This window comes from Chanos chanos, chromosome 14, assembly GCF_902362185.1.
Source record: "Chanos chanos chromosome 14, fChaCha1.1, whole genome shotgun sequence".
Taxonomy (NCBI): domain Eukaryota; kingdom Metazoa; phylum Chordata; class Actinopteri; order Gonorynchiformes; family Chanidae; genus Chanos; species Chanos chanos.
In genome coordinates, this window is record NC_044508.1 from 6,041,678 (window position 1) to 6,064,297 (window position 22,620).

The 22,620-nt window shown below is 39.2% G+C and overlaps 1 protein-coding gene across 1 annotated transcript in view; it reads left to right on the plus strand.

Annotated features, from left to right (window-relative positions):
• Positions 1 to 7,047: 7,047 nt before the first annotated feature.
• Positions 7,048 to 22,620, plus strand: part of olfm1a (olfactomedin 1a) — a gene marked incomplete at its 3' end in the record, with an annotated part of 18,390 nt that continues 2,817 nt past the window's right edge. Inside the window, exons 1-6 of the mRNA XM_030791552.1 lie at positions 7,048 to 7,197; positions 8,779 to 8,928; positions 9,396 to 9,551; positions 10,690 to 10,909; positions 14,551 to 14,657; positions 16,343 to 16,993. Coding sequence (XP_030647412.1) covers positions 7,048 to 7,197; positions 8,779 to 8,928; positions 9,396 to 9,551; positions 10,690 to 10,909; positions 14,551 to 14,657; positions 16,343 to 16,993 — 1,434 coding nt within the window. The remainder of the gene's footprint in view (positions 7,198 to 8,778; positions 8,929 to 9,395; positions 9,552 to 10,689; positions 10,910 to 14,550; positions 14,658 to 16,342; positions 16,994 to 22,620) is intronic.

Here is a 22,620-nt window from a genome sequence, read left to right on the forward strand (position 1 = left end):
CTGGATCTGCAGGAAATGTCGTAATTTCGTAATAAATAAATTCATATTATAATATCATAATATCATACGAAAGACTTTAAGATCTTACTATACTAGATACTATGCTATAGAGATATTGTATTTTAAGTCAGTGGTTCTCAACTCCAGTCCTGGGGTGCCACTGTCCTGAACGTCTTCGTTTTAACTCTTCACTATCACAGTTATTTGAGCGTATCAAGGGCCTGATGATTAACTGATCAGTGGAATCAGGTGTGTCAGTCCTGAGCTCAGCAGAGTTAAAACAAAGACATACGGTACAGTGGCCCCTCAGGACTGGAGTTGAGAACCAGTGCTTTAAGTCAATGTTACGCCAGTGTCAGACTTTATCCATAAGAGTAAAGAAGGCCTGCACATTTTACAGAATTGCAGTGCTTTGGGAATGTAAAAATGCATCATAAATAGGCCGGTACAGCCGACAGAACATTATTTTCGCGCCAAATATTACCCAACGTATAAATATTGCAAAAGTGGCTTGAGGCTAGTGAACCTAATCAAATGTTTGACACCCATAAGCTTTCTCTCTCTCTCTCTCACTCTCTCTCTCTCTCTCTCTCTCTCTCTCTCTATCTCTCTCTCTCTCTTTCTCTCTCCTCCCTGCTGGGATTAGATCCTCCTACAGTGGAACAATGTTGCTCATTCCGCATATCTTTTAAAACCAAATATTGACATTATAAATCCAGTAGCTTTTTCCTTTTTTTTTTTTTATTATGAACCTAAGGCCTGTTGAAAAGAGTGTTTGTGAGGAGGGTGAGATGTAAAGGGGATTATGGGAAATGGAGCAATCAGCTGCTCTCTGAATGTGGCTGATTAGGATAATTGGTGTGCTGATTTGATCATTTTCACTTGTGTCTCCCCATCGTTCTATTTATTGCTTCATTTAACTTCTGCAACAAAAAAAAAGAGAAAGCGATGGTGATGTTTTCTCACTGTAGAAAATGGTGCTTTTCTGATTTTTCTGTTTTTGATGCTGATGGTTAAGGTTCCTCATAAAAGACTAATCTAAGACTACAGGACTCCCAGGTGTGTTGACTGTGGAGTGACTTGGCAATGTATCTTTGTGTTGGTCTGCGCTTTGATTGGTTTAGCAAAGCCAATCAGCATCATTGTAAGGTTTCAAGGTATTTTAATATTAAAAACACATCAGAGCTTACCTTAAATAGCAAACCAATATTTTTAGCTGTTTGTTTTTAATTGTTTTTGAAATTTATTGTAAATGTTGTACAAACTGGCAGGAGTGTGCTGTACCATATGATGAAACTATATAAATGTCAATTCAAGAATAATGAATGTGGAGAAATGAAAAGTGTCCTATGTTTTCAATTCATTTCTGTTTCCAGAAAAGCATCTATCAACGAGTATTTACTCTTCTGGCTTCTGCCTGAGTTACTGAATAAAAAAAAAAAAAAAAAGAAACATTTTAAAAAATTATATTAAAAATGATCCTACCACGTATTAACTCCCGTCTCTCATTATCCAGCTGAGCAAGGAGCATAATGAACATAATAATGTTTTATTGATGCACAGTCTATGCTTTCCATTGTGTATGTTTACGCCGTAGTTAAAGATAGTAATTCAGTAAACAGAAATGCATCAGTGCTTTAGTTACTGTGCAGAAAGTGTACTGCTGTTTTCCGCCACAATGCTTAGAGCAAAAGGAAAGAGAGAGAGAGAGAGAGAGAGAGAGAGAGAGAGAGAGAGAGAGAGAGAAAGAAAGAAAGTGGGGCACTTCCCTAGGCTTGTCTGTCTGGTCTCAGAGGCTACATTTGGCTTGTGCAAAGCTTCTCTTTGTGCTGCAGTATTTTAATTCAAAGATCTACTGTGAACATTCCGGGGGGAAAAAAAAATCTACTTCAGATTTGATATTTAATCTCTATGTAATGAAATTCTGCAGTGGCTCTTGTTTGTTGCTCATGTGATCTATATGTGTGAATTTGTCTTTAATTTGAGTTTGTGAGATACTTACAAACAAAGAAAAGAGGGCCAGGGGTAGAAGGGCAAAAGAGAAGAGAGAAAAAACGCTTTGGAGACAAAAGTTGTCATCTAGACTGTTTCCTCTCTGGCGTGAATATTTCACTTTTGAATGTCTCTGGCTGTTTCAACAGAGAGAGAGACAGAGAGAGAGACAGAGAGAGTGCCTTTGAGCTTCATCTTACTTGAGAAGGGGAAGATATTAATCTTCTCCACTTCTTTGCTTCACACTTCATAATAAAAACCTTTAAAACGCTCTCTCTCACACACACATACACATTTTTTCTCTCTCTCCCTCTCTTTCTCTCACTTCCTCTTTCACACTCGCACACACTCACAGACAGACAGACACACTAACACATACACACACACAAAGACATGCATGCATAAACACACACATCAGTAGGGCCACGGGATAGGGTAATGGGAAGAATGAATTTGTCTCTTGTTTCTGTCTTAATGGCTCTAAGTGTTTTAGTGTTTATGATAGAATGAGAAAGAGAGAGAGAGAGAGAGAGAGAGAGAGAGAGAAAGGGGCAGACAGACAGACAGACAGACAGACAGAGAGTGCAATTCAAAAAGGAAATCAACAGTTTAAAGTTCAACCACAGCTCATAAATACAATTTTATATTTTCAGTTTGGCAATATGGAGATTTGACCTTTCCATCAGACAGCTTGTAGAACTATGTGTTGGGTCTCACTGTGGTCTCTCTAGTGTCCTGATGCTTACCATCAACCAAGGGCTCCACAAAGATGACATTTCATGCTCTAATGGAAGACTATATTATCTACCCCTCCCCCTCCTCCACTGTGTGCAAACAGAGGCAGATTAATTTCTAATGATGGCATTTTGAGCTCCTTGTGGTAAATAAATGATGAAACTGAACAGTAAATGCTGAAATGAAACGAAACGCTGTAATCAGACTTGTGTATTGATACTGACTGGCACAAAGCAGTAACTCTAATCCAACAGCGTCAGTGATGCTGTGTGTTCTTGAATAGCCTCTGCCCTCCGAGACATCTATGAACAACAGTGAAGCCTGGAAAGGAACCCTGATGTTGGCAAGCCATTCTGTGTTGTTTTATAGCTGTCTGGACGACAGGGATAATGAATGCATCTCTTTTCTTCTGTCTTTTTCTTTCATATATGGATGGATAGATGGGAGGGTAAACAGACAGACCCACCAACCAAGCCCACAGGCAGACAGACACACAGAAAGGTGGGCAGAGAGGCAGACAAATAGATAGATAGATAGATAGATAGATAGATAGATAGATAGATAGATAGATAGATAGATAGATAGATAGATAGATAGATAGATAGATAGATAGATAGATTAAGCAGTCAGAGTATAAATGTGCCCTCCTGGTATAGCCAGTGATACTGATTTGTGGAATATCTTGGTCACTCACAAATGAATGAGAAACTGAAGAACAAGGAGGCTGTCTCCATGGCAACCAAGCAGCTGCCGCTGTAACATTTAATCGGTTGAACTCCTTGACCTATTTAAACCCGGGATTTAATAAAGTAAAAGGAAGGTTTTTTTCTGATAAAAAAGTCCATGAACTTATGAATATGCGAAAGTTTTTTTTTTCTTAAAGCTGTGCCCTGACCCACCCCCAATGTAGTCTCCACGTTCCCGCCCAATCATTCTTGAATTCTCACGTCTGCCGTGTCATATCCGGTTCAGGACCACGGCTAGCTCCACTGTTCTCAAATCTACCTCGCGCAGCTCAGTCCTTGCATAGAGACGCCAAGTTTTGATAGCAGTGAGGTAATATCTTTCTCGCTTTTCTGATTACCATTAATTAGGTTTGCTGGGCTTTACTCTTGAAAGCGAGCGAGACAGAGACTCCAGGACGCATCGAGAAAGCAAGATGCAATAAATATGCAAAGCACCGGATCTGCGAACGCGATTTCTTGCTTGCCTTTATTTTGGTGCTGAAAACTGAGAAAGAGTTTCAAGACGTGTGTCTGAAAAGAGGACAAGACAACCGAACACAAACTACATCTGCATGTGATAGCCCTGGATAGGGGGGCATCGGCAGCAAGAGATGCAACCCGCAAGCAAGCTACTGAGTCTCACCCTTCTCCTACTGATGGGCACCGAACTAACCCAAGTAGGTCTACAAACGCCATTTTCTTGCCGCCGTTAAAGTACCGGCGGTTAATTAGCTCAGTATACAAGGGGATCAGCCTAATCTGCAATTTGAAATCTCATCATAATTGGACAGATTAGGCATTTTTGTAAGACAATAGGATGTACAGTTATAATATGGTTAAGCCCATTTCGGAGCGAAAGACAGAGTGCGTTCAGTCTCTCAGACCACACGCTGAGACGAAATTTTACATGACAACTTTTCAAATGTGTACAGTGCGACTAGACAAAGAAGAGGTTGGTGGTCACAACGAATTTCCAGACAATGTCTGTTGTTTTCAGGGATTCTATACCACACCGCGGTCGAAACATTGTTTACGCAAATGAACTTACACTAGAAATCTTTTACTTTTTTAAAGGTGTGCTATAGGTGTATGAGAAAAAAAAACACTTTTGAAAGGAATTGTTGGCTATTCATTGTTTTACTCTATTTTCGAGAATTTTCTCATTTTCTATTTATAATCATTTCTACGGTAAGATGTTGGTGGTATTATTCCCTGATCTTAAGTGACCAGTAATTGGATTAGTCAAGACGTGAATGAGTTTAGCAGACTAACACCATTTCTTGAAAGCTTTAAAACAATGCTCTGTGTGTTTTCATAAGTGATCAGAGATTAATACCAGCCTCATCAGAAACTTTAAACAATGTTCTAGAGACAAGTAACAAGAGCATGCCAATCAGCTCCATAAAAATGAGCTTTATAGGCGATTCGGCCCTATCAGATGTATAAAATGGATAAGCGGCTCAAAACATTTGCCAAAGGACTTAAGACAGGGAGTTTAATGAGTAAGAGTTGGCTTTCTCTGGAAAACTCCCTTATAGCCTACTTTTGGGGTTATGGATTTAAAGAACAGTGAAACATCAGTGGAGAATGGGCTTAATTGCACAGTGAAACGATCCTGGCACCGTGTAATGATATCCACTTAATGAAGATTAATTATGCTTTCTAACATATATTGCAATTAGACGTATAATAAAGTGGTAGTAAATCCTTCTGGAACACATTAAGCAGAATATTTAGACTACTTATCTAACATTCAGACATTTTCTCTGGTCCTCTGTGTATAGCATTCTATAAAGTGTGTTTTCACTCATCTGAGAACATACTTTAATGAAAACACATTTCGGCAAAAATCAACCCTAAAAATACCCACGGACATCTGCTCTTAATAATCAAAATTGAAAAATTCAGATATTAAGAGTCAAAATGCCCAAATGACTGGAGAGGTAGGCTAATGGGAATTTAACAAAAACGTTGATGTCAAGCCATGCTGATTTAAAAACAGGTATGCTTAGGTTTGGTAGTATTGTTAACATGAATTATCAATCCTCGTCATACACATACTAGTATATGTACTGACAGGTTTCTGAATTGAGCAAGCAAACATATTTAAAAAATCAGAACTCTTGTTTAGATTTCATATTTGATCGATTGCCAAAGGAGATGAAATCCTTTCCCTGTTTTGAATCGTCAGCTGTGTCTCGTGTTCACATAAACTCCTGTTATCCACAAAATCACGCGTAAATTGCTAATTTAGTTAAATTAGCCTACATTACCATGCGATATCAAACTAGTCAAAGCACTGCTTATCAACTTAAAAAAAAGTGCATCTCATAGTCTTGTGTTCAAGACAGCATCAGGCATTAAGAGTCTGTTGGGAAGATACGCGAGTCCACGATGCCCCCTGTTGGTCAAAACACACAGTGCAATAATGAACCTCAAATACAGACATCTGTTTACATGAAACTGAGACTGACGTTATTAAAATAATAATAATAATAATAATATGTAAACCATTCTCGCAAATATATTTAGATGTAATAACAAGGGTTGTGTATCCTTCGGTAACCACCCTTTTACATGAATGGTCATTGCAGTATAATAAATAATGTAACACTTAGTCTACTTTTATTTATGGACCTTAATCAACTGTTCTCTTTAGGAAACAAGAAAAATGCAGGAAAATTGCGTTTAGATGTGTAAGACTGTACGGGATTACTGTTGGCTTGGGTAATATATTCTCTGCTGTACCATTGATGACCACGAGGTAGCATCATAAGGTTTCCCCTCGCGACAGCAAACTCTACCGAAATAAAACGGCAACCGAGAACAGCAGTACACACAACTAAATGGAGCATAGCCATACTTAATGAAAAGGAAACAACTTGGGAGACCTAGCCTTAGGATCGAAGCCGCTTATTTGGAGCGCTGCTGTATACAATTAAGACCCTCAAAACGCCTAAGCAAATTACTGTTACTAAAGGCACTCTTCTTTGACAATTATTTAAATGAGCCAATCAATTTAATCGAATTTTCAATTTAATGAAACCAATTCACCAAGACATTTTCAGTTTCGTATTTTGTTCGTGGCACATTTACCACCGACTTTTCTGATAAGTGTCCTTTTGATGGCCATTCACAATTCTCTAAAAACAAAAACAGTTGAAATGACGCACCTATTCAACTAATTGCCCATTTTTGGTCGACGTGATTGTATGTAGTCTTAATTATATTTTCATGCCTCAGAATGTCTTGCGATGGTTAAGGATTACAAATATTCTGAGTAAGGAGCATCCCAGGATGCGTGGTGGGCGGGAGCATTCGGCGAATGAGACATTCGTATAAACCCCAGGCATTCTCATTATTCGAATGCAGTTGAAGGTACTACAGTAGCAGTGGCTCCCGCAACTATAGTAAGACAAAACAGGTGCTCGCGAAGAAAACAGACTGTACAACGTGCTAGTCATGCCAGAAGAGAAAATGTCTCAACTGGGAGCGCATATGCATAATCCAACTTTTATTGGCATCATAGGTTGCCAGAATACCTCTCATTTGGAATTTGTATAATGAGGCTTTACGAAAGAAACGGATCGCAAACATGTCGGTGCCTTTGTTGAAGATCGGAGTTGTGCTGAGCACGATGGCGATGATCACAAATTGGATGTCGCAAACGTTGCCATCCATAGTTGGACTGAACGCCACGAAACTAACGGTAGCTCCTGCAGGTGTACCGGACCGGAGCACTGGCGTGAGTGAACGGCACTTAATAAACGTGTGCGCTCGAGATAAGTTACTACTCGACAGTCTATTCGTTGGGTCGCCTGAGGCTGAGATTAAAATTATGCAGAATTTGCGTTTTTAAAAATTTCTAAAATCGATTCAGGCACTGTTTAGGCTGTATGAGGAACAATGAGAGTATGATACAAGGAGCGGTGTCCTATGAGAATAGTACTTGTTTTTTGACGGTTACTGAGTCGTGGCTCATTAGCAACACCCATTACTTCTTTATGTGAAGTTTTTCAGATGTGTAATATATTATGTGGCGTTGTAATTGAATATGTTACAAAGACTGTACGATTTAATGCCTCTTAACATTGAATTATTTAGAGGACTGTTAACAATATAGCGGTTGTGCGATGCTTTACCATCTCTCAGTGAGAAATTTAGCGCATAATAAAGGAATTCACTGACAAATTAAGTATTCGATTTATCAGTATCTGTACTAACAAGTGGTTATGATTACATGTATTGATGTATACTGTAAGAAAAATATAAATGGAAGAACGAAAAAGAAAGGGAATGCCTGATTTATTTGTTTATTTATTTATTTTTAGAAATCCAGTTATTCGGATTTTTAATGTTAGACATGTTCAGCCACATCTAGAGCTTGGGCTTCATTTTAAACTGTGTTGAAAATGAGATCAGGGTTTTGTACAATCAGGATTTACGATTGTAATAGATTTGCTTTGCAGCTTCTTCCTTCAGATCAAATCTCTTTCTCTTTAGCCCCAAATGCATTAGAATATGGGCAGCACATTTGACCATTGGAGATTTACAATAAGCATATGAAAAGGTCTGAGAGCACAGATGGCATTTTATGTAAAGCCACGTGATCATCAGCATTGTCTTATGCAAAAATCCCTTTGAGAAAAAAAAAACAACGAACTGTTTCAGTTCAGACTAGGAGGGAGTAAGGTTAAGAGAGTGGGTGTGAGAAATATATCTGTGCTTACATGACTTACACGACTGTGTTCAGGAACGGAAGGAGGAGAAGTCAAGGATTGGTGTGGTAGTAATATCAGTATCTGTGTTTGCTGAACTGTAAGGGTTCAAGCCCAGCTGAAGCAGTCTGGATTAGGCCCGTGGAGAGGAGAGAGAGGTAGGGAAAGAGAGAGAGAGCGAGAGAGACAGATGGACAGAGAGAGAGTGATGGGAGAGAGAGAGAGAGAGCAAGAGCAAAAGAGAGACTGTGAGAGAGAGAGAGAGCGAGAAGAACAAGAGCAAGACGGGGGGGGGGGGGGGGGGGGGGGGGGGTCATTGTATCGTGATGTTGAGGTAATTGTACTCACTTGCCCGTAAAAATACGTGTGAGAAAAATCTCAAGAGTTCACAACTTGCCAATCCACACATTCACTCTCCTGAAATACAAAAAATAAAAGACCAGTTCTACATGTAAGAAAGATAGGTTATGTGATTCAGGTATGCACAAAGTCTTACTAATTTAAGGAACTTTCATTGTCTTAAGACATTCTTAGCAGCAGAGCTCTGCTGATATGATGAAGCGCTGAATGCTCTCGTCTGTACGTTTCCTATCTGTGGCTCTGTCCAGGTGCTGCCTGCAAACCCAGAGGAGTCATGGCAGGTGTACAGTTCTGCACAGGACACTGAGGGCAGGTGTGTTTGCACTGTGGTGGCCCCTCAACAGTCCATGTGTTCCCGTGACGCCAGGACCAAACAGCTGAGGCAGCTTCTGGAGAAAGTTAGTATTTTACACACACACACACACACACACACTTCCATGAAACCAAAAATGACAGAGTCGCACATCTGGATTTCACTCTCGAGCCCCTTAATGTACGTTCGTTATGCGGTTTTCCCTTTATAAAGTCGGGCTACACATCCAAATGTTTAGAAAATGTACTTTCACATGTTTGTTGCAATATGAAACTCATTACAGACATTTTGGAAGAATGGCAGCCTTTCAGGTGATGGAAATAAAAGTATTTTGAGAGGGTGAACTAATTTTAAGCCATTTTAAGGGAGTGAGCTAATTTGCAGTGTAGTAGACCTTTGTTGCTAAACCGCTTGGGTCGACAAGCCCTGCTTGCATATATACATATGTATATATGTGTGTGTATCTATCTATCTATCTATCTATCTATCTATCTATCTATCTATCTAGACCCAGTATCATTTCATTACCTTCTGATTCACTCCCCCTCTTAGGTTCAGAACATGACTCAGTCCATCCAGAGTCTAGACCAGCGAACCCAGAAAGACTTACAGTACGTTCAGAGGATGGAAGTCCAGTTGCGGGGGTTGGAGACCAAGTTTAAACAGGTGGAAGAAAACCACAAACAAAACATCGCCAAGCAATACAAGGTATGTGTCCTCCTGTTTTTCTCTCACTGCGTCCTTTTCTTTTGCCCTCTTGGCTTCACTTCTAATCCAGTAGACAAATGACTTTTTCCTAGGTTAGAACGTGCATTATTTCTTAAATTTCTGCTTAAAGAATTATTATAAATACATTCATACAATAAATATTAATGGTTAATAAGGGAATAGAATACTAAGTCAATGATGAATGAAGCTTAAGTAACCCTCTTGTTTACACTTTCATGTATAGTCTCAGATGTAGATTCTATATAAGTCTCCATAGCTTAGATAACTACATTTTTTTTTAAATTCCATTTTGCACGTGCGGAACTAAACTCCAAAGTTCTTTGTGTAATTGTTGCATGGTGAATCCCCTCAGAAAAATTGTTTAACCTACCATATGTCATAACGGGGGAAACAGATATTGAACTGTGTGTGTGTATGTATTTATATATACATATATTTGTATGTTAGCTAGGTGAGTGAGTTAGCTACTCAACAGCGTGTCATTTTCTTGCTTGCAGGGCTAACATTAAGAATTATTTCATTGGTCCAGACTGAAGAAGCAGTTCAATCCAATCTAAATCCTGAACTGATCAACTGAATATATTTGCATCGTTCGGTTCCTTTTTTTCTTTTTTCTTTTTTTTTCGAACTAAGCACCCGTTTCCTTCAGTGTGCTCTGTCATGCATGCTAATATACAAGCATCTCATGAGCGGATTCTGTTCTGATTATATATCAGCCGATAACTTTGTCTGTCATCGCGCAAATTTGTGAATGCATATTTGGTTATTAAAAACAGAAAACAAAACAAACAAAAAAAAACAACAACAAAGAAACAAACAGTACAAAAAAGTTATTGTATGTGACGTAAAAAGAAAAAAAAAAATAAAGCATGTAACCCCAAAGGACGCTGCATTTTAAACTAAAATAAAAGAGTCTTTTCCCAATTGTTCTTGGTGTATTGAGGGCTTGTTTCATACTGCATATTCATATTCACCAGGCGTATTGATGCTAGGCACACTCAACACAAATAAAATATAGGCAGCCAGGGAAGGTTAGGGCAAGGTAGGGTTTGCCGAGGTTACGACCGTTGTTTATTGCGCGTTTGACAACTGAACCGAGCCTATTTTGACCTTGCAGGCTATAAAAGCGAAAATGGAGGAACTTAGACCAATGATACCAGTGTTGGAGGAGTACAAAGCCGACGCTAAGTTGGTAATGCAGTTTAAAGAGGAGGTCAAGAATCTGACGGGAGTGCTAAGCCAGCTTCAGGACGAGATGGGGGCATATGACTACGAGGAGCTCCACAGCAGAGTGTCAGATCTTGAGGAGAGACTGCGCGCGTGCATGCAGAAATTAGGTAGGAGCAGAGAACACAAGACACTTGTCTCACACACACACACACACTCAGGCACACACACACGCGCACACACACACACACACACGTTTTCTTGTCAAAGAAAGTTCAGACTCCAGGGATCAACGGCTGTACTGTTAGCACCCTCCATAAGATCTTTCGACGTTAAAATACACAATATTTTATGAGTTATCTGAAAGGTCTTGGAAACAGAAATGTTCTTTCGGATAACTCCTAAAATATTGGGCACCCAGCAAGAGCTTGTTAACATACTTTCCCATTAGACAAACGTTCTAATGAATCTTGGGCGACGTGCTGATTTGTATACCACTTTAATACTTTACACTGCTGTCACTGTTCCTCTCAAGGACAACGTTAAATACATTTGTGAACCCACTGAGAACATCAGATATTAAAACAGAGGCTCATTAACTAGTGCAATCACTTATTTAGAGACACGTAATTGAAATAGATAGCACATTTATATCTAGTTAAGGTGAAGAAATAAAGAAAGGTGGAGGAGTGGATGTTTTTCATTAGAAATCAAACGGAGATTAAAATGCAGAAAGCTTCCTTAACAAATCACCCCTTACATCTACATATAAATGAATTAAGTCGGAAGTGTAAGTCACAAATATGTCTTGACAAGGTACTTTTAGGCTTGGATACCCTTATTAATAATTCATAGTTGATAATGAGTAGATGGGGTGGGGGGAAAATATACTGGACATTTCATGACAGACACACTGAGATGGAAAACAATCCACAGAAGTGGACAATGAATATGTATTAGGACAGATAGGAAAGATGAGCACGTCTTTGCCATTGAGTCTCGTTGAATATTAATCATTCAATACAAGGTCATCAGAACAGATATTTATACTCGGTTCCTTTGGGCTCCTGGGTGCGCTTGCAAATAGAGAAAAAGATCAAACAATAACTTGGATTTATTGCATCACGTTCATTTGATCCTTCGTGAAACTTATAAACATCAGCTGCATGGATTCAACTGATCGGCCTGTTTTTGGAGTCGAACGTTTTTATCGGTGTCTCTCTGTAACCTCAGCGTTACAACAGAGGAAATCAATGTCCTGCAGACAGGCAGGAAAGAGACTGAAACCTATCCAGTCATTTCGAATCAGATGAAGGATACAGTGGAGAAGAGGAACCAGAGGAAGGGTCTAGTGAAAGAGTTTATAGGAAGTCATATTGAATTGAAGCTGTTTAAACACTGTTGTTCACCAGCTCTTCTGAACTGAGAGCTAGAACGGTCGCCTGTCACGTACCTTGAACTCGTGGACGTGACCAATCCAAATCGCTTTACGTTCTGGTGGAGTTATCAATCCAAGGTCAGCGGCACAAGGCTCAGTGCAATACGGGTTTGAGATGCCGGGCTTATAAGTGGAATTATCTGTGCTTTTGGAGGTAACGCAAGGAAATACTCTCGACCTTTTTGAAGTTCACATCAGAAATGTTCACGTTAGAAATACACACACCAACTGAAAGTAATTTGTATGGAGTTCAACTACATAATGTTACCAAGAAGAGTAAACAAACAAACCAAAAAAAATTCCGATAAGCTCTCCGTCATAGTAGATGGTTTTCAGCCTCCAAAAGTCAAAAACCACAGTCCTCTCTGCATGAACCATGAACATGATTTACACTGCAAGATTTGTCTTTACCATGGTTTCATTTACGTTAATTGGAAAGGGGCTACTATGTTGACACAGGCAGTGGACTGTAACTATTTAAAAGAGCCACTGGACTAAGCCCACGCTGAACCATGCCAACCCACAAAAAGACAAAGATCTAAAAAAAAAAAAAAAAAAGAAGAAGAAGGAGGAGAAGAAGCCAGGATTTGACAACTGAAAGATTATTGCTCTCCGTAATCTCTTGACCAGCAAAATTGCTCATGGTATGTTACACAACAAAGCTTATATACAAGGGGCTGACCTATTTGGTATTTTAAGGCCTCTACACACAGTCTGACCTGAACATCAACACAAAATACTCATTACATTTGCATGAAATAATGAACGGAAAGCCATTAGTTGCATAGCGATGGACTTTTGACTTGAAAATTGATGGAAAATAATTAGTTTTCGAAACATGGCCCGTCGTACCGTTTCTTTATCAAATATAAAATGCAAAATGAGGCAGCAAATGTGAAAATAAAGAGAAAACAGCAAGAAAGAATAAAAACTTTTCAGCTATGGTGTAATTACATAAACAGACTCTTTCTTAACCGTCTGCCTTTTCAATTGCAGTAAAGCTACTGTGCAGTATTCCACCAAGCAGTAGTGAGGTTCTACTGCCTTCCCATGCAGTGAAGTCATTTAAAACACAATATCTGCCCTTCCACATTTCATCCGTTGGTCAACAAATATTTGACTGATTTATCTGCTCCCATGACCACCCGTCTGATTAGTAACGGTTAACCCCCCCCCCCCCCCCCCCCCCCCCCCCCCGTTTTGAAATAATCATTCAATATTTGAATATGGTGATGAGGCAGCGCAGCGGATCATGTGGGATCTGGGGTTTTGTTTGAATTGTTCGTTGGACGGAAAAGCACATTTTATGCCAGCCTGCAGAGATTAAGGAATTACACAGGTCGATATTAGCAGATTACGAACGCTGCTATTTGTAGGTCAGCAACTGTCTTCCATTTGAAATGCTTCATTTTAGTGTCCGGGCTTTTAATAGTAGTTTTTACAAACGGACAAATCAGGAAAACATAACCGTGCATCAGCACAGTGAAAGAGGATAAATACTCTGTGAAAACATTATGAATGGAAAAAAAAAAAGAGGTAAAATGTGAAACCCAATAAGCTGAGCCTCACTGACGTCAATCAGAAATGTGAGATGCCTTATCCTGTATTGATTGAAATCCTGGTTTCCAGTCTGACATTCACATCCAATCCAAAATTCATTTAAGTAAAGCAGCGTGCAGAGCGAGAGTGTCTCTCAGTCCAGGTCTTTCAGACATGTTGTGCTATTGTGTGAAGCTCAAATGGAAGAGTGGTTAGTAGATTGAGCTGTTTATTCAAAAGGCTGACAGAAGAAAAACACTCGCACACGCACACGCACACGCACACGCGCCCACAACAGGATTGAAAGAAAGTGACGTACATTGTCCCTGAAAAGGTGACTTTGACATCCGCAGTTTATTTTTACAGCTGGAGGGTGAAGCTGTGAATGACTGATATATGTGACAGATGTGTGTGTGTGTGTGTGTGGGAGGGTGTGTGTGTGTGTGTGGGAGGGTGTGTGTGTGTGTGTATGTGTGAGAGAGAAAGAAATAGAGAAAACAAGGAGTCTTATTTATTAGTACCTTGCTCTGACAAGGTTGCAGAAATCTCAACACGTTTTACTTCACGGCATCTGTCAGCCGCCGTGACAAAACTGCAAGCGTGCGCTGTTTCTTTAGCTCTCACAAGCTCTACTGGATTCTGTCATACTCTAATTCTAGACGGGAACAAATTTAAACAACCTCCTACTGTTTAGATATGCCACACTCGGTACAAGTACAGTAAGTATGATCTCATTGTTGGAGAAGAGTGAGATTTGAATGATTTAAATGAACCGAATCTGAATTAAACTCTGTTTTGGATTTTTTTTTTTTTTTTTTTTTTTTTTTTTTTTAGCATGTGGGAAACTTACAGGTATAAGTGACCCTGTGACTATTAAGACATCCGGGTCAAGGTACGGCTCCTGGATGACCGACCCCCTCGCCCCTGAAGGAGATACCAGGGTACGTTCACACCTTCTCCATCACCAGACACAACACTTTGGCCAGAAGGCTTCTGAAAAAGGCAGAAAAAAAAATGTATCATAAAGGGAAACTTCTGCAGTTCTCTTGTTTTTTTTTAGGGAGGGGAGGGGTTCTTGCTCTTAGATCAGTGTGTGCTTTCTTGCTTTGATGTGAACTAACAAGAGGTTTCTGAAGAGAGAGAGAGAGAGAGAGAGAGAGGGAGATTTTCACGGGTAACTGGCAGTGTAAGCGAGCGTCTTGTCTTACTTGTCAAGAGCTCTTCCCAGCTGATTAACAACGGCCTCGGATGATGAATTGATAGGGGACGAAACCGAGGGAGAAATATAAATGTTAAGTGGGTGGTGAAAGGATATGACATATGAACACTTTGACCTTGATCTTTTTTTCATAATGCAACGTTATTACCTCAGGCAGCGTTTTTAATGACATACACGCTTGTTTCTCCTCGCTGTATGTTTTCTTTGAAGTTTGTCCAAGGTATTGGTAAATTAAATTACTGCCTCGCATTCACATGCAAATCATGGGTGTAAATTGCCACAGATTTCATTAGCTTGACAACAGAGTCATTTATTGTACCGGGTGAAGAGCATCTGTAAACATCTCTGTCTTTGAGAGGGGAATATACAAACATATCCTGAATCGAAGTGAATTTTCATTTGGCTTTCATTTGCTCTCATTAAGTATACGAATAAGGACGTAATGTTATACTATGTATCACATGACTGTGTATTTTACTCGGATACCATTATGACATTGTAAGGACTTTGACATCACAAGGGCATTGTGGGAACCTTGTATTTTACTCATGCATTGAAGAATCATTGCAATACCCTGTAAATACAGATTCTTAGAGTGTGCATACATGGTTAAAACAAAAGAATTATTACAATGTTTGGAGTGAGAGTATAGACTGCAATTTCGTTGTATGTTCGGATGTAGTTACACGTTTGTGATTATAATGGATGCTGGTATAGTCTGGGTTTACGTTCAGCTCTGTATGTTAATCTCTCTGCAAACAGAATGACACTGGTGATTGTTCCTGACTGACCACACATGCGTTATAGCCGGGTGTGCTTTTTAAAGAGGTTCACTTTCAAAACCCTAATCCTGTTTTACAGAAAACAACAACATGAAAGAGAATCCCCATAGATGTGACAGAGAATTATTTTTATACTCAGAGACAGAGAGAGAGAGAGAGAGAGGGAGAGAGAAATAGAGGAGAGAGAAAATCAGATACGGAGTTGTCTTGGACTGGAGTGCTGAATGATTGATGAAGGGTTGACGCGTTGCCCTTGAGATTTGCCTTTGAAAACTTTGATATTCTTCAGCCAGCGTGGCTTCCCTGAGAAGGATCAGAGAACCGGCGAATCCCTCCAGTAACTTCCAGTAACACATATTCATCGTGATGTCTTACAAATTGTTTTACCTTGACGCAATGTCACAAGTGTTATATTTACATCTATAACACATTTTAATGATTGATAATTGTTCAGTGACAAATTTAAACATAAGGTTATGTACATCAGCAACGATTTGTGTATTGTGCTCAATTTTGCACCATTTTAAGTGGTAGATAGATGTTAAGTGGTAAATATAGATGTCACATCTTATGGCTGTCCCTTGAGGATAGTTATAGTTTGACAAAGACGTTATGTTTCCCTCAGGTATGGTACATGGATGGCTACCATAACAACCGATTTGTTCGTGAGTACAAGTCCATGGCTGATTTTATGAACTCCGACAACTTCACCTCTCATCGCCTCCCCCACCCTTGGTCAGGCACGGGTCAGGTGGTCTACAACGGTTCCATCTACTTTAACAAGTTCCAGAGCCACACTATTATCAAGTTTGACTTCAAGACCTCCACCATCAGCAGGTCCAGTCAGCTGGACTACGCTGGCTTCAACAACCGCTACCATTACTCCTGGGGAGGGCATTCCGACATTGACCTCATGGTGGATGAGGGCGGGCTCTGGGCTGTGTACGCCACCAATCAGAACGCGGGAAACATCGTCATCAGCAGGCTTAACCCAGTCACCTTGCAGATCATCAAGAGCTGGACCACAAACCATCCCAAGAGGAGTGCAGGTGAGGCATTCATGATCTGCGGCACACTCTACGTCACCAACGGTTACTCTGGAGGGACGAAGGTCTACTACGCATTCCACACCAACTCATCCACCTACGAGTACATTGATATTCCTTTACAAAACAAGTATTCCCACATCTCCATGTTGGACTATAATCCCAAGGACAGAGCCTTGTATGCTTGGAATAATGGTCATCAGGTGCTTTACAACGTCACCTTATTCCATGTCATTGGCTAGCCAATCAGGCTAGCTTTGGCTAGATTAGCCAATCAGTGACTTTCTCTCAGTCAGTGTGGCGTAGATATGGAAGAGTAGAGTAATATCTTGAATCTATCAATAACAAAAGATAATATAATGTATTCAAAGTAATACGGGCAACATTATACGTTTGCTGCCAAAAAAAAGGTCTTGCCTTCGTCCTTTTTCGTAGTTCTTTTCTTCTTCTTTTTTTCTTTCTTTTTTTTAAATATGGACTCACAATGAATCTCTCTTTCAATAATTTGTGTTTCAAATTTTTGTATCACATAATTCTTGTACAGCTTTATCAATGAGTCTCAACTCTCAGAGGATTTGGAGAGGACCGGTAAGAGAGCTCAAAAGACGTCATTATTTAAGAATTAAGAAGCATATCCTTTGTATCAACAGCAAATAAGATTTAAAAAAAAAAAAAAAAAAAAGAATTACACCAACTAAAGAGAAGATGGCAGTGACTGTTTGGGAACCTCATGTGAGAGAACTGTATCGTTGTGATTGAATGTAGCTCTACTGATTCTCTCAGTTTTTGCATGACTTTTTTTTTTTTTCTTTTCTTTTTTTTAAATCTCTATAGCTCACTTGGATGTACGTATTTTACAATATTATAACAGTATAAGTAAAAGAGACTAGTTTAAGCAGGAATTTTGTTATACATTTTTGCTATGTTTATGTTACTGCTGTCTTTATTGTTTTTTTTTGGTTTGTTAGGTTTTTTTTTTAGATATTGTATCTCCTGACTTTTTAACATATTGTTAGATAGATAGATGAGTTTCTGTAATGGTAGCTTGGATTGTATTGAAAGAATTTATCTATCTCATATCTCTTTGTCTGCAAAAGAAGTAAAAAAAAAAAAAAAGAAAAGAAAAAAGAAAAATATATCTTGTTTCACAAGAGAATGTATCCAATCATGTCCTTTGCGAGATAGTCATATATAGTTTGGTTGTATTTCAAATTGACTTCACCAGTCATCTCTTTGTGGCTTAGCGAAGATAGATGGTGACATTGATAAAAAAAAAAAATGTGCTTGCGTCTGTGTTGTACCTGCTACCCAATTCATATTAATAAAAGTGAATCTTTATTTTACATGTCTTGTCAGTAATATATATTCCAGAGAATCTTTTAAGGTCAAGTCCAATCAAAAGAAGTTCTCAAGGGAAAATACGACACATCTTAACAGTATACTGAATGTTGAGTAACCACTTATCTAAACACAGTGTAATTACTGTTTAGTTACACACAGTCAAAATCTACCCGTTTCACTCGCCTTAGTTATTTGATGTATCGTTTAATGTGAAGGGTGGTGCAGAAGATTTTGAAACAGGATTACAATTAGTAATTACAATATTAAAAATGCTATGCAAACATAATATGCCTGTTGAGTATAATGCACCAGGGACTGTAGTATTGTCTTTTCATTACAATGTGAAGTTTAGCAGAAATTGTCAAAAACAAGTATACAGTGATCTTTTGTCTTTCTGTCAGTGCAAGTGAAAGACAGATCCAAGATGACCCAACTTCAAGAGTGACATGTTGCCCTGCATAAACCCCGGAGGGATTATAGAATGAGATTGAATAGATTGATGAAAAAGGAAGGAGAAGAAGAAGAAGAACAACAACAAAAAAGCTAGTCCCATAGTGGATATCATTACTGTGTAAGAGTCCCTCTCCATGGAAACTGAGGTAGAATGCAGTGACCTCATCGCTCTGGCAACACAGAACCAGCTGATTCGGGTGCAGGGAGACAGAGAATGAGGTTGGGCCAGATCAGACAAAGCATCTCATTAGTTTCAAGTAGATCTTGCAATGGAAAATGGAATTGAACTGAATTGTTACTGCCAGGCTTGGCCATAGCTAATCTGCATTCACTTGTTGTAATACAAGCAAACCCCTAAAACTGTGATGTCGTTCGGTCACTGAGGATACTTAAACTGTGATGGGATTAGCTCCTTTCATCTTTAAGAAAACTGATTATTGGCTGTTATGAATTTTATAGAAAGCACTGACAAGATCATTTCTGAAGTCTTACTTAAATTATCTACAAAACAATCTATAATTCAAACGGTATGGGACTGCAGACACAATTATGCTTCTATGCTATTTTCAGTCTCCTCATACAGTCGTATGTAATATGAGAGATGAAAAAAGAAAATGTAAGATGAAAAAACTGGCTGTCTGTTGTGTTTCAACAGCAAAACCCCAATTCAGCATGCTACATAATCTGAATGAAGTTTCAGAGCTATTCAAATTACAAAACACAAGTGAAAGAATTCATTCAGCGTCACGAGCGATATGTTCGTTTGTTGGATTTGTCGCCTGCACGGCGTGTGTCCTCTGAGATGTAGTTTTCACCTTCTGTAGTCTGTCTTTTGTATTTTATGTTTAATAATTAGCACAGATGGCAGTATGACCATGATAATGCTACCAGACACTACGGCAAAGTCCCGGAGGACCGTCTATTGCCTAAACCAATTATCACTTTATAATTATCATTTAGTGTCGGAGGCATGTTCGAACAACAGGGACACTTAAATATGGTATATCTTCTGATACGAAGCCTGATTGTTATTTGTTTTCTATTTATTTATTTAAATGTTCTTCAACTCTTTTAAATGTAACTGAAACTGCACAACTTGTATAACGGACACATTTTCCACAGTGGATATTTAACATCGATGGACGTTCCATTGCAGGAAGAGGCTGCGTACTTGGGCCACGGCGTTGCTGAGTAGTAGGGAGAAAAAGCAGTGTCTAGTCAGTGAAGGTTGGTACGCTCATCAGTTTCCGAGTCGAGGGGGGTCAACAGGCTATAGTTTGTCCCTGTGGATGTCTTAAATGCGCGCTTGTCTTTTTTTTCCCCAGGACCCTGATAGCATCCTGCTTTTCCTTTTACTATTCTCTTCACGTTCCGCTATGATCCTCTTGTGAGCTGAATGGCTTTTAACTCAAATCAAATTTCAATGCTGTGAGTGCTCATTTTCTCTCCACTTAACGCCGCGGTAAAGAGTCTCCCTGAACATTGCCCACTTCTCTAAAACATCCTAGCAAATATTGAGTTGACGACTTGGACTGTATTTTTTTTTTTTTTCAGCTTAACGTTCCACTTCATCTCAGATGTGTCTCTAAAAATGCGCTTTCACAAAGTTGTCTCGAAAGTTACGGAATCAACGGCCCAGGCACTGCCTAAACAAATTTGTGCAAACGCATGCGTAATAATTCATTCACAAGGGAGCGGAGCAAGAGTGGCACTAAGTAATAACACATTATATACCAATAGAGAAGGTTCATTGTACTGATTTTGTTACACATATATTTATTAGAGAATTTTGCATATTAATGAATCTCTGTTGGGCATGTTCTTGCTCGGAGCACTTATTTGAACAAAATGAAGTTCTTACAGGTTGAGAATAATACCTCAAACACACTTATGAATACAAATAACAGCCTATATACTGTAACGCTTTGAAACCATCGCTACAAATATAAGTGTTAGCGTCTATTACCCAATTTTCTATCCCTTTTTTTTAACTACTTGCTTTGCCATCTCTCTAACACTCCAGCACTGTTCAGACTGGCACCTATAACATGTCTAAGCTCTAAAGTGTTGAAATACATAGTTGTGCACCAGCCCCCGAGCATCGACTCTCTGGTAACTGATAATGGCTTTTCAGGAGGAAAAAAAATAGCATCTGCTAGCTCTATTTTTAGCTCTTGACTCTCGTCCCAGCTTCGCCCCTAGTGAGTTGGTGGGTGGAGGGGGGGGGTGGAGGGATAAAGCCTCGCAGAAACGTACAGCGAGACCAAAGCTGTTCCCAGGATGCACTTGGGCGACATAAAGCCCCATGGTCCCTGCTGTCCTCTCCTCAGTTAAAAGCCAAGCCCGGTGGACACAGTATAATTCTCCTTCGGTTCAGTTGTGGGCCAGCTGCGATGCCACACCGAGGTACGAATTGGATTGCTCTTCCTGTCCAGTCTTTGATTTCCAAAGACAATCTGTATCGTTTGTTTTTCAGACGCCAAAGTGGTGGAGATCTCAGGTGAAATGAATTCAGGCCACATACAGATAACCTGAGTGTGTTTTATCACAGTAGTCACTGATGCAGTCTTGTATCTCTCTTGGTCTTTCATGTTTTATACACTTTTGCTGGGATTCCCACTCATTCATAAATTAACACTTGACTCCTTTTATTGAGCCTTTTTGAGGATTAGAGAGGGGGAAAAAAATCGTTGTGTCTTCTGTCACAGGAGGATACAATCTCAAAGACTACAAAGACACAGGCCAGAACAGCACAGTCTTTGAAAAAGAGGGCGGAAGAAAAAAGAGGAAAATATCTGTACAAGGGTGTGGATGGTATTTCAAATGTGGTATACACATGGCAGTATCTCTGTTTTTCTCACTTAGCATTCTCATGTTCAACCAGAACGGTGAACAGGAAACCCTAAGGGTGCTTCAGAAAAGTTCTCTTGATCACATTTTGATGATCAAATATAACATTTTTCAGAGTTCTTCTTTGACAGAGACTTCCTGTACTGAAGTAGTGAACCTGAGACAAAACTTTAAAATGTCAAATGTACAATACAAGGAAAACCCAGGATTTTGATGTAGGACTACCAGAGAAACCGGTATCCGTCAGTCAACGTCGAAAAAAAAAAAAGATTTATCGATTGATTTTTATATGAGTTTTTCTACATGAGCAATTTTCCAATCCAGCACTTGGGTCACAACCTTTACAAACACCATTCTGTGCTCTCCCTGTGTACAAGTATACAGTATTAGAAACGCAGCAACTTCAACTCGCGCACTTAACATTTTCTTCAGCTGAAGTAAAACCAATAAACAGAAGTTCACTGCATTATAATGATTTATTTTCTGTCTGATTAATGAAATGAATGAGGTGACTAATTGCACATGTGGCTTTTAAGAGTCTCATTAGTCTTACACTCATGCATATTCAATCTGACACCTAAACGGCTGATGTCTCCGCTGTGTCGTTATTTTATTACCAATAATATTTGTATTCGTTTCCATTTGACATCCTGCATTGCGACAAGCAAACAGACCGACGTGCCACAAATTTTCTGCTTTACACAGACATATCGTTATGAAGGGAGTGGTGGCACTGTTTTCAGACATTTGTCAGACTCAGATGCCAAAGCAAGTCATGGTGTTGGTCTTTATGTATCGAGAGTAATTGCTTTGATGGAGCTCTTAATTGCACGCAGTGATTAATTGCCTAGTTTAAATTGCTTATTGAAAAACAATTATATGTTGTTGGATGGATACTAAAAGGAGCTGTCTCGTTGGTTGGATAAGTGTATGTGATCCAAGTCAGCTAACCAATCACAAAAAAAAAAAAAAAATGCACAAAATCTTTGCATAGATATTAATTTCATTTGTAAATACACGCATGTATATTCAAAACTGGGATCATGAATATGGATGCGTATATCCATGCATTTAATAAGAACTTAAGTCATCATGCCTGTGCCACTGTAAACTGAAGATAATTCTCACCGAATACAAAATCACACTCCTAAGTACATACTACGGTTGTATTTATCATTTACATAAATCGGTTACGTAAAAAAATAGCTGTCAA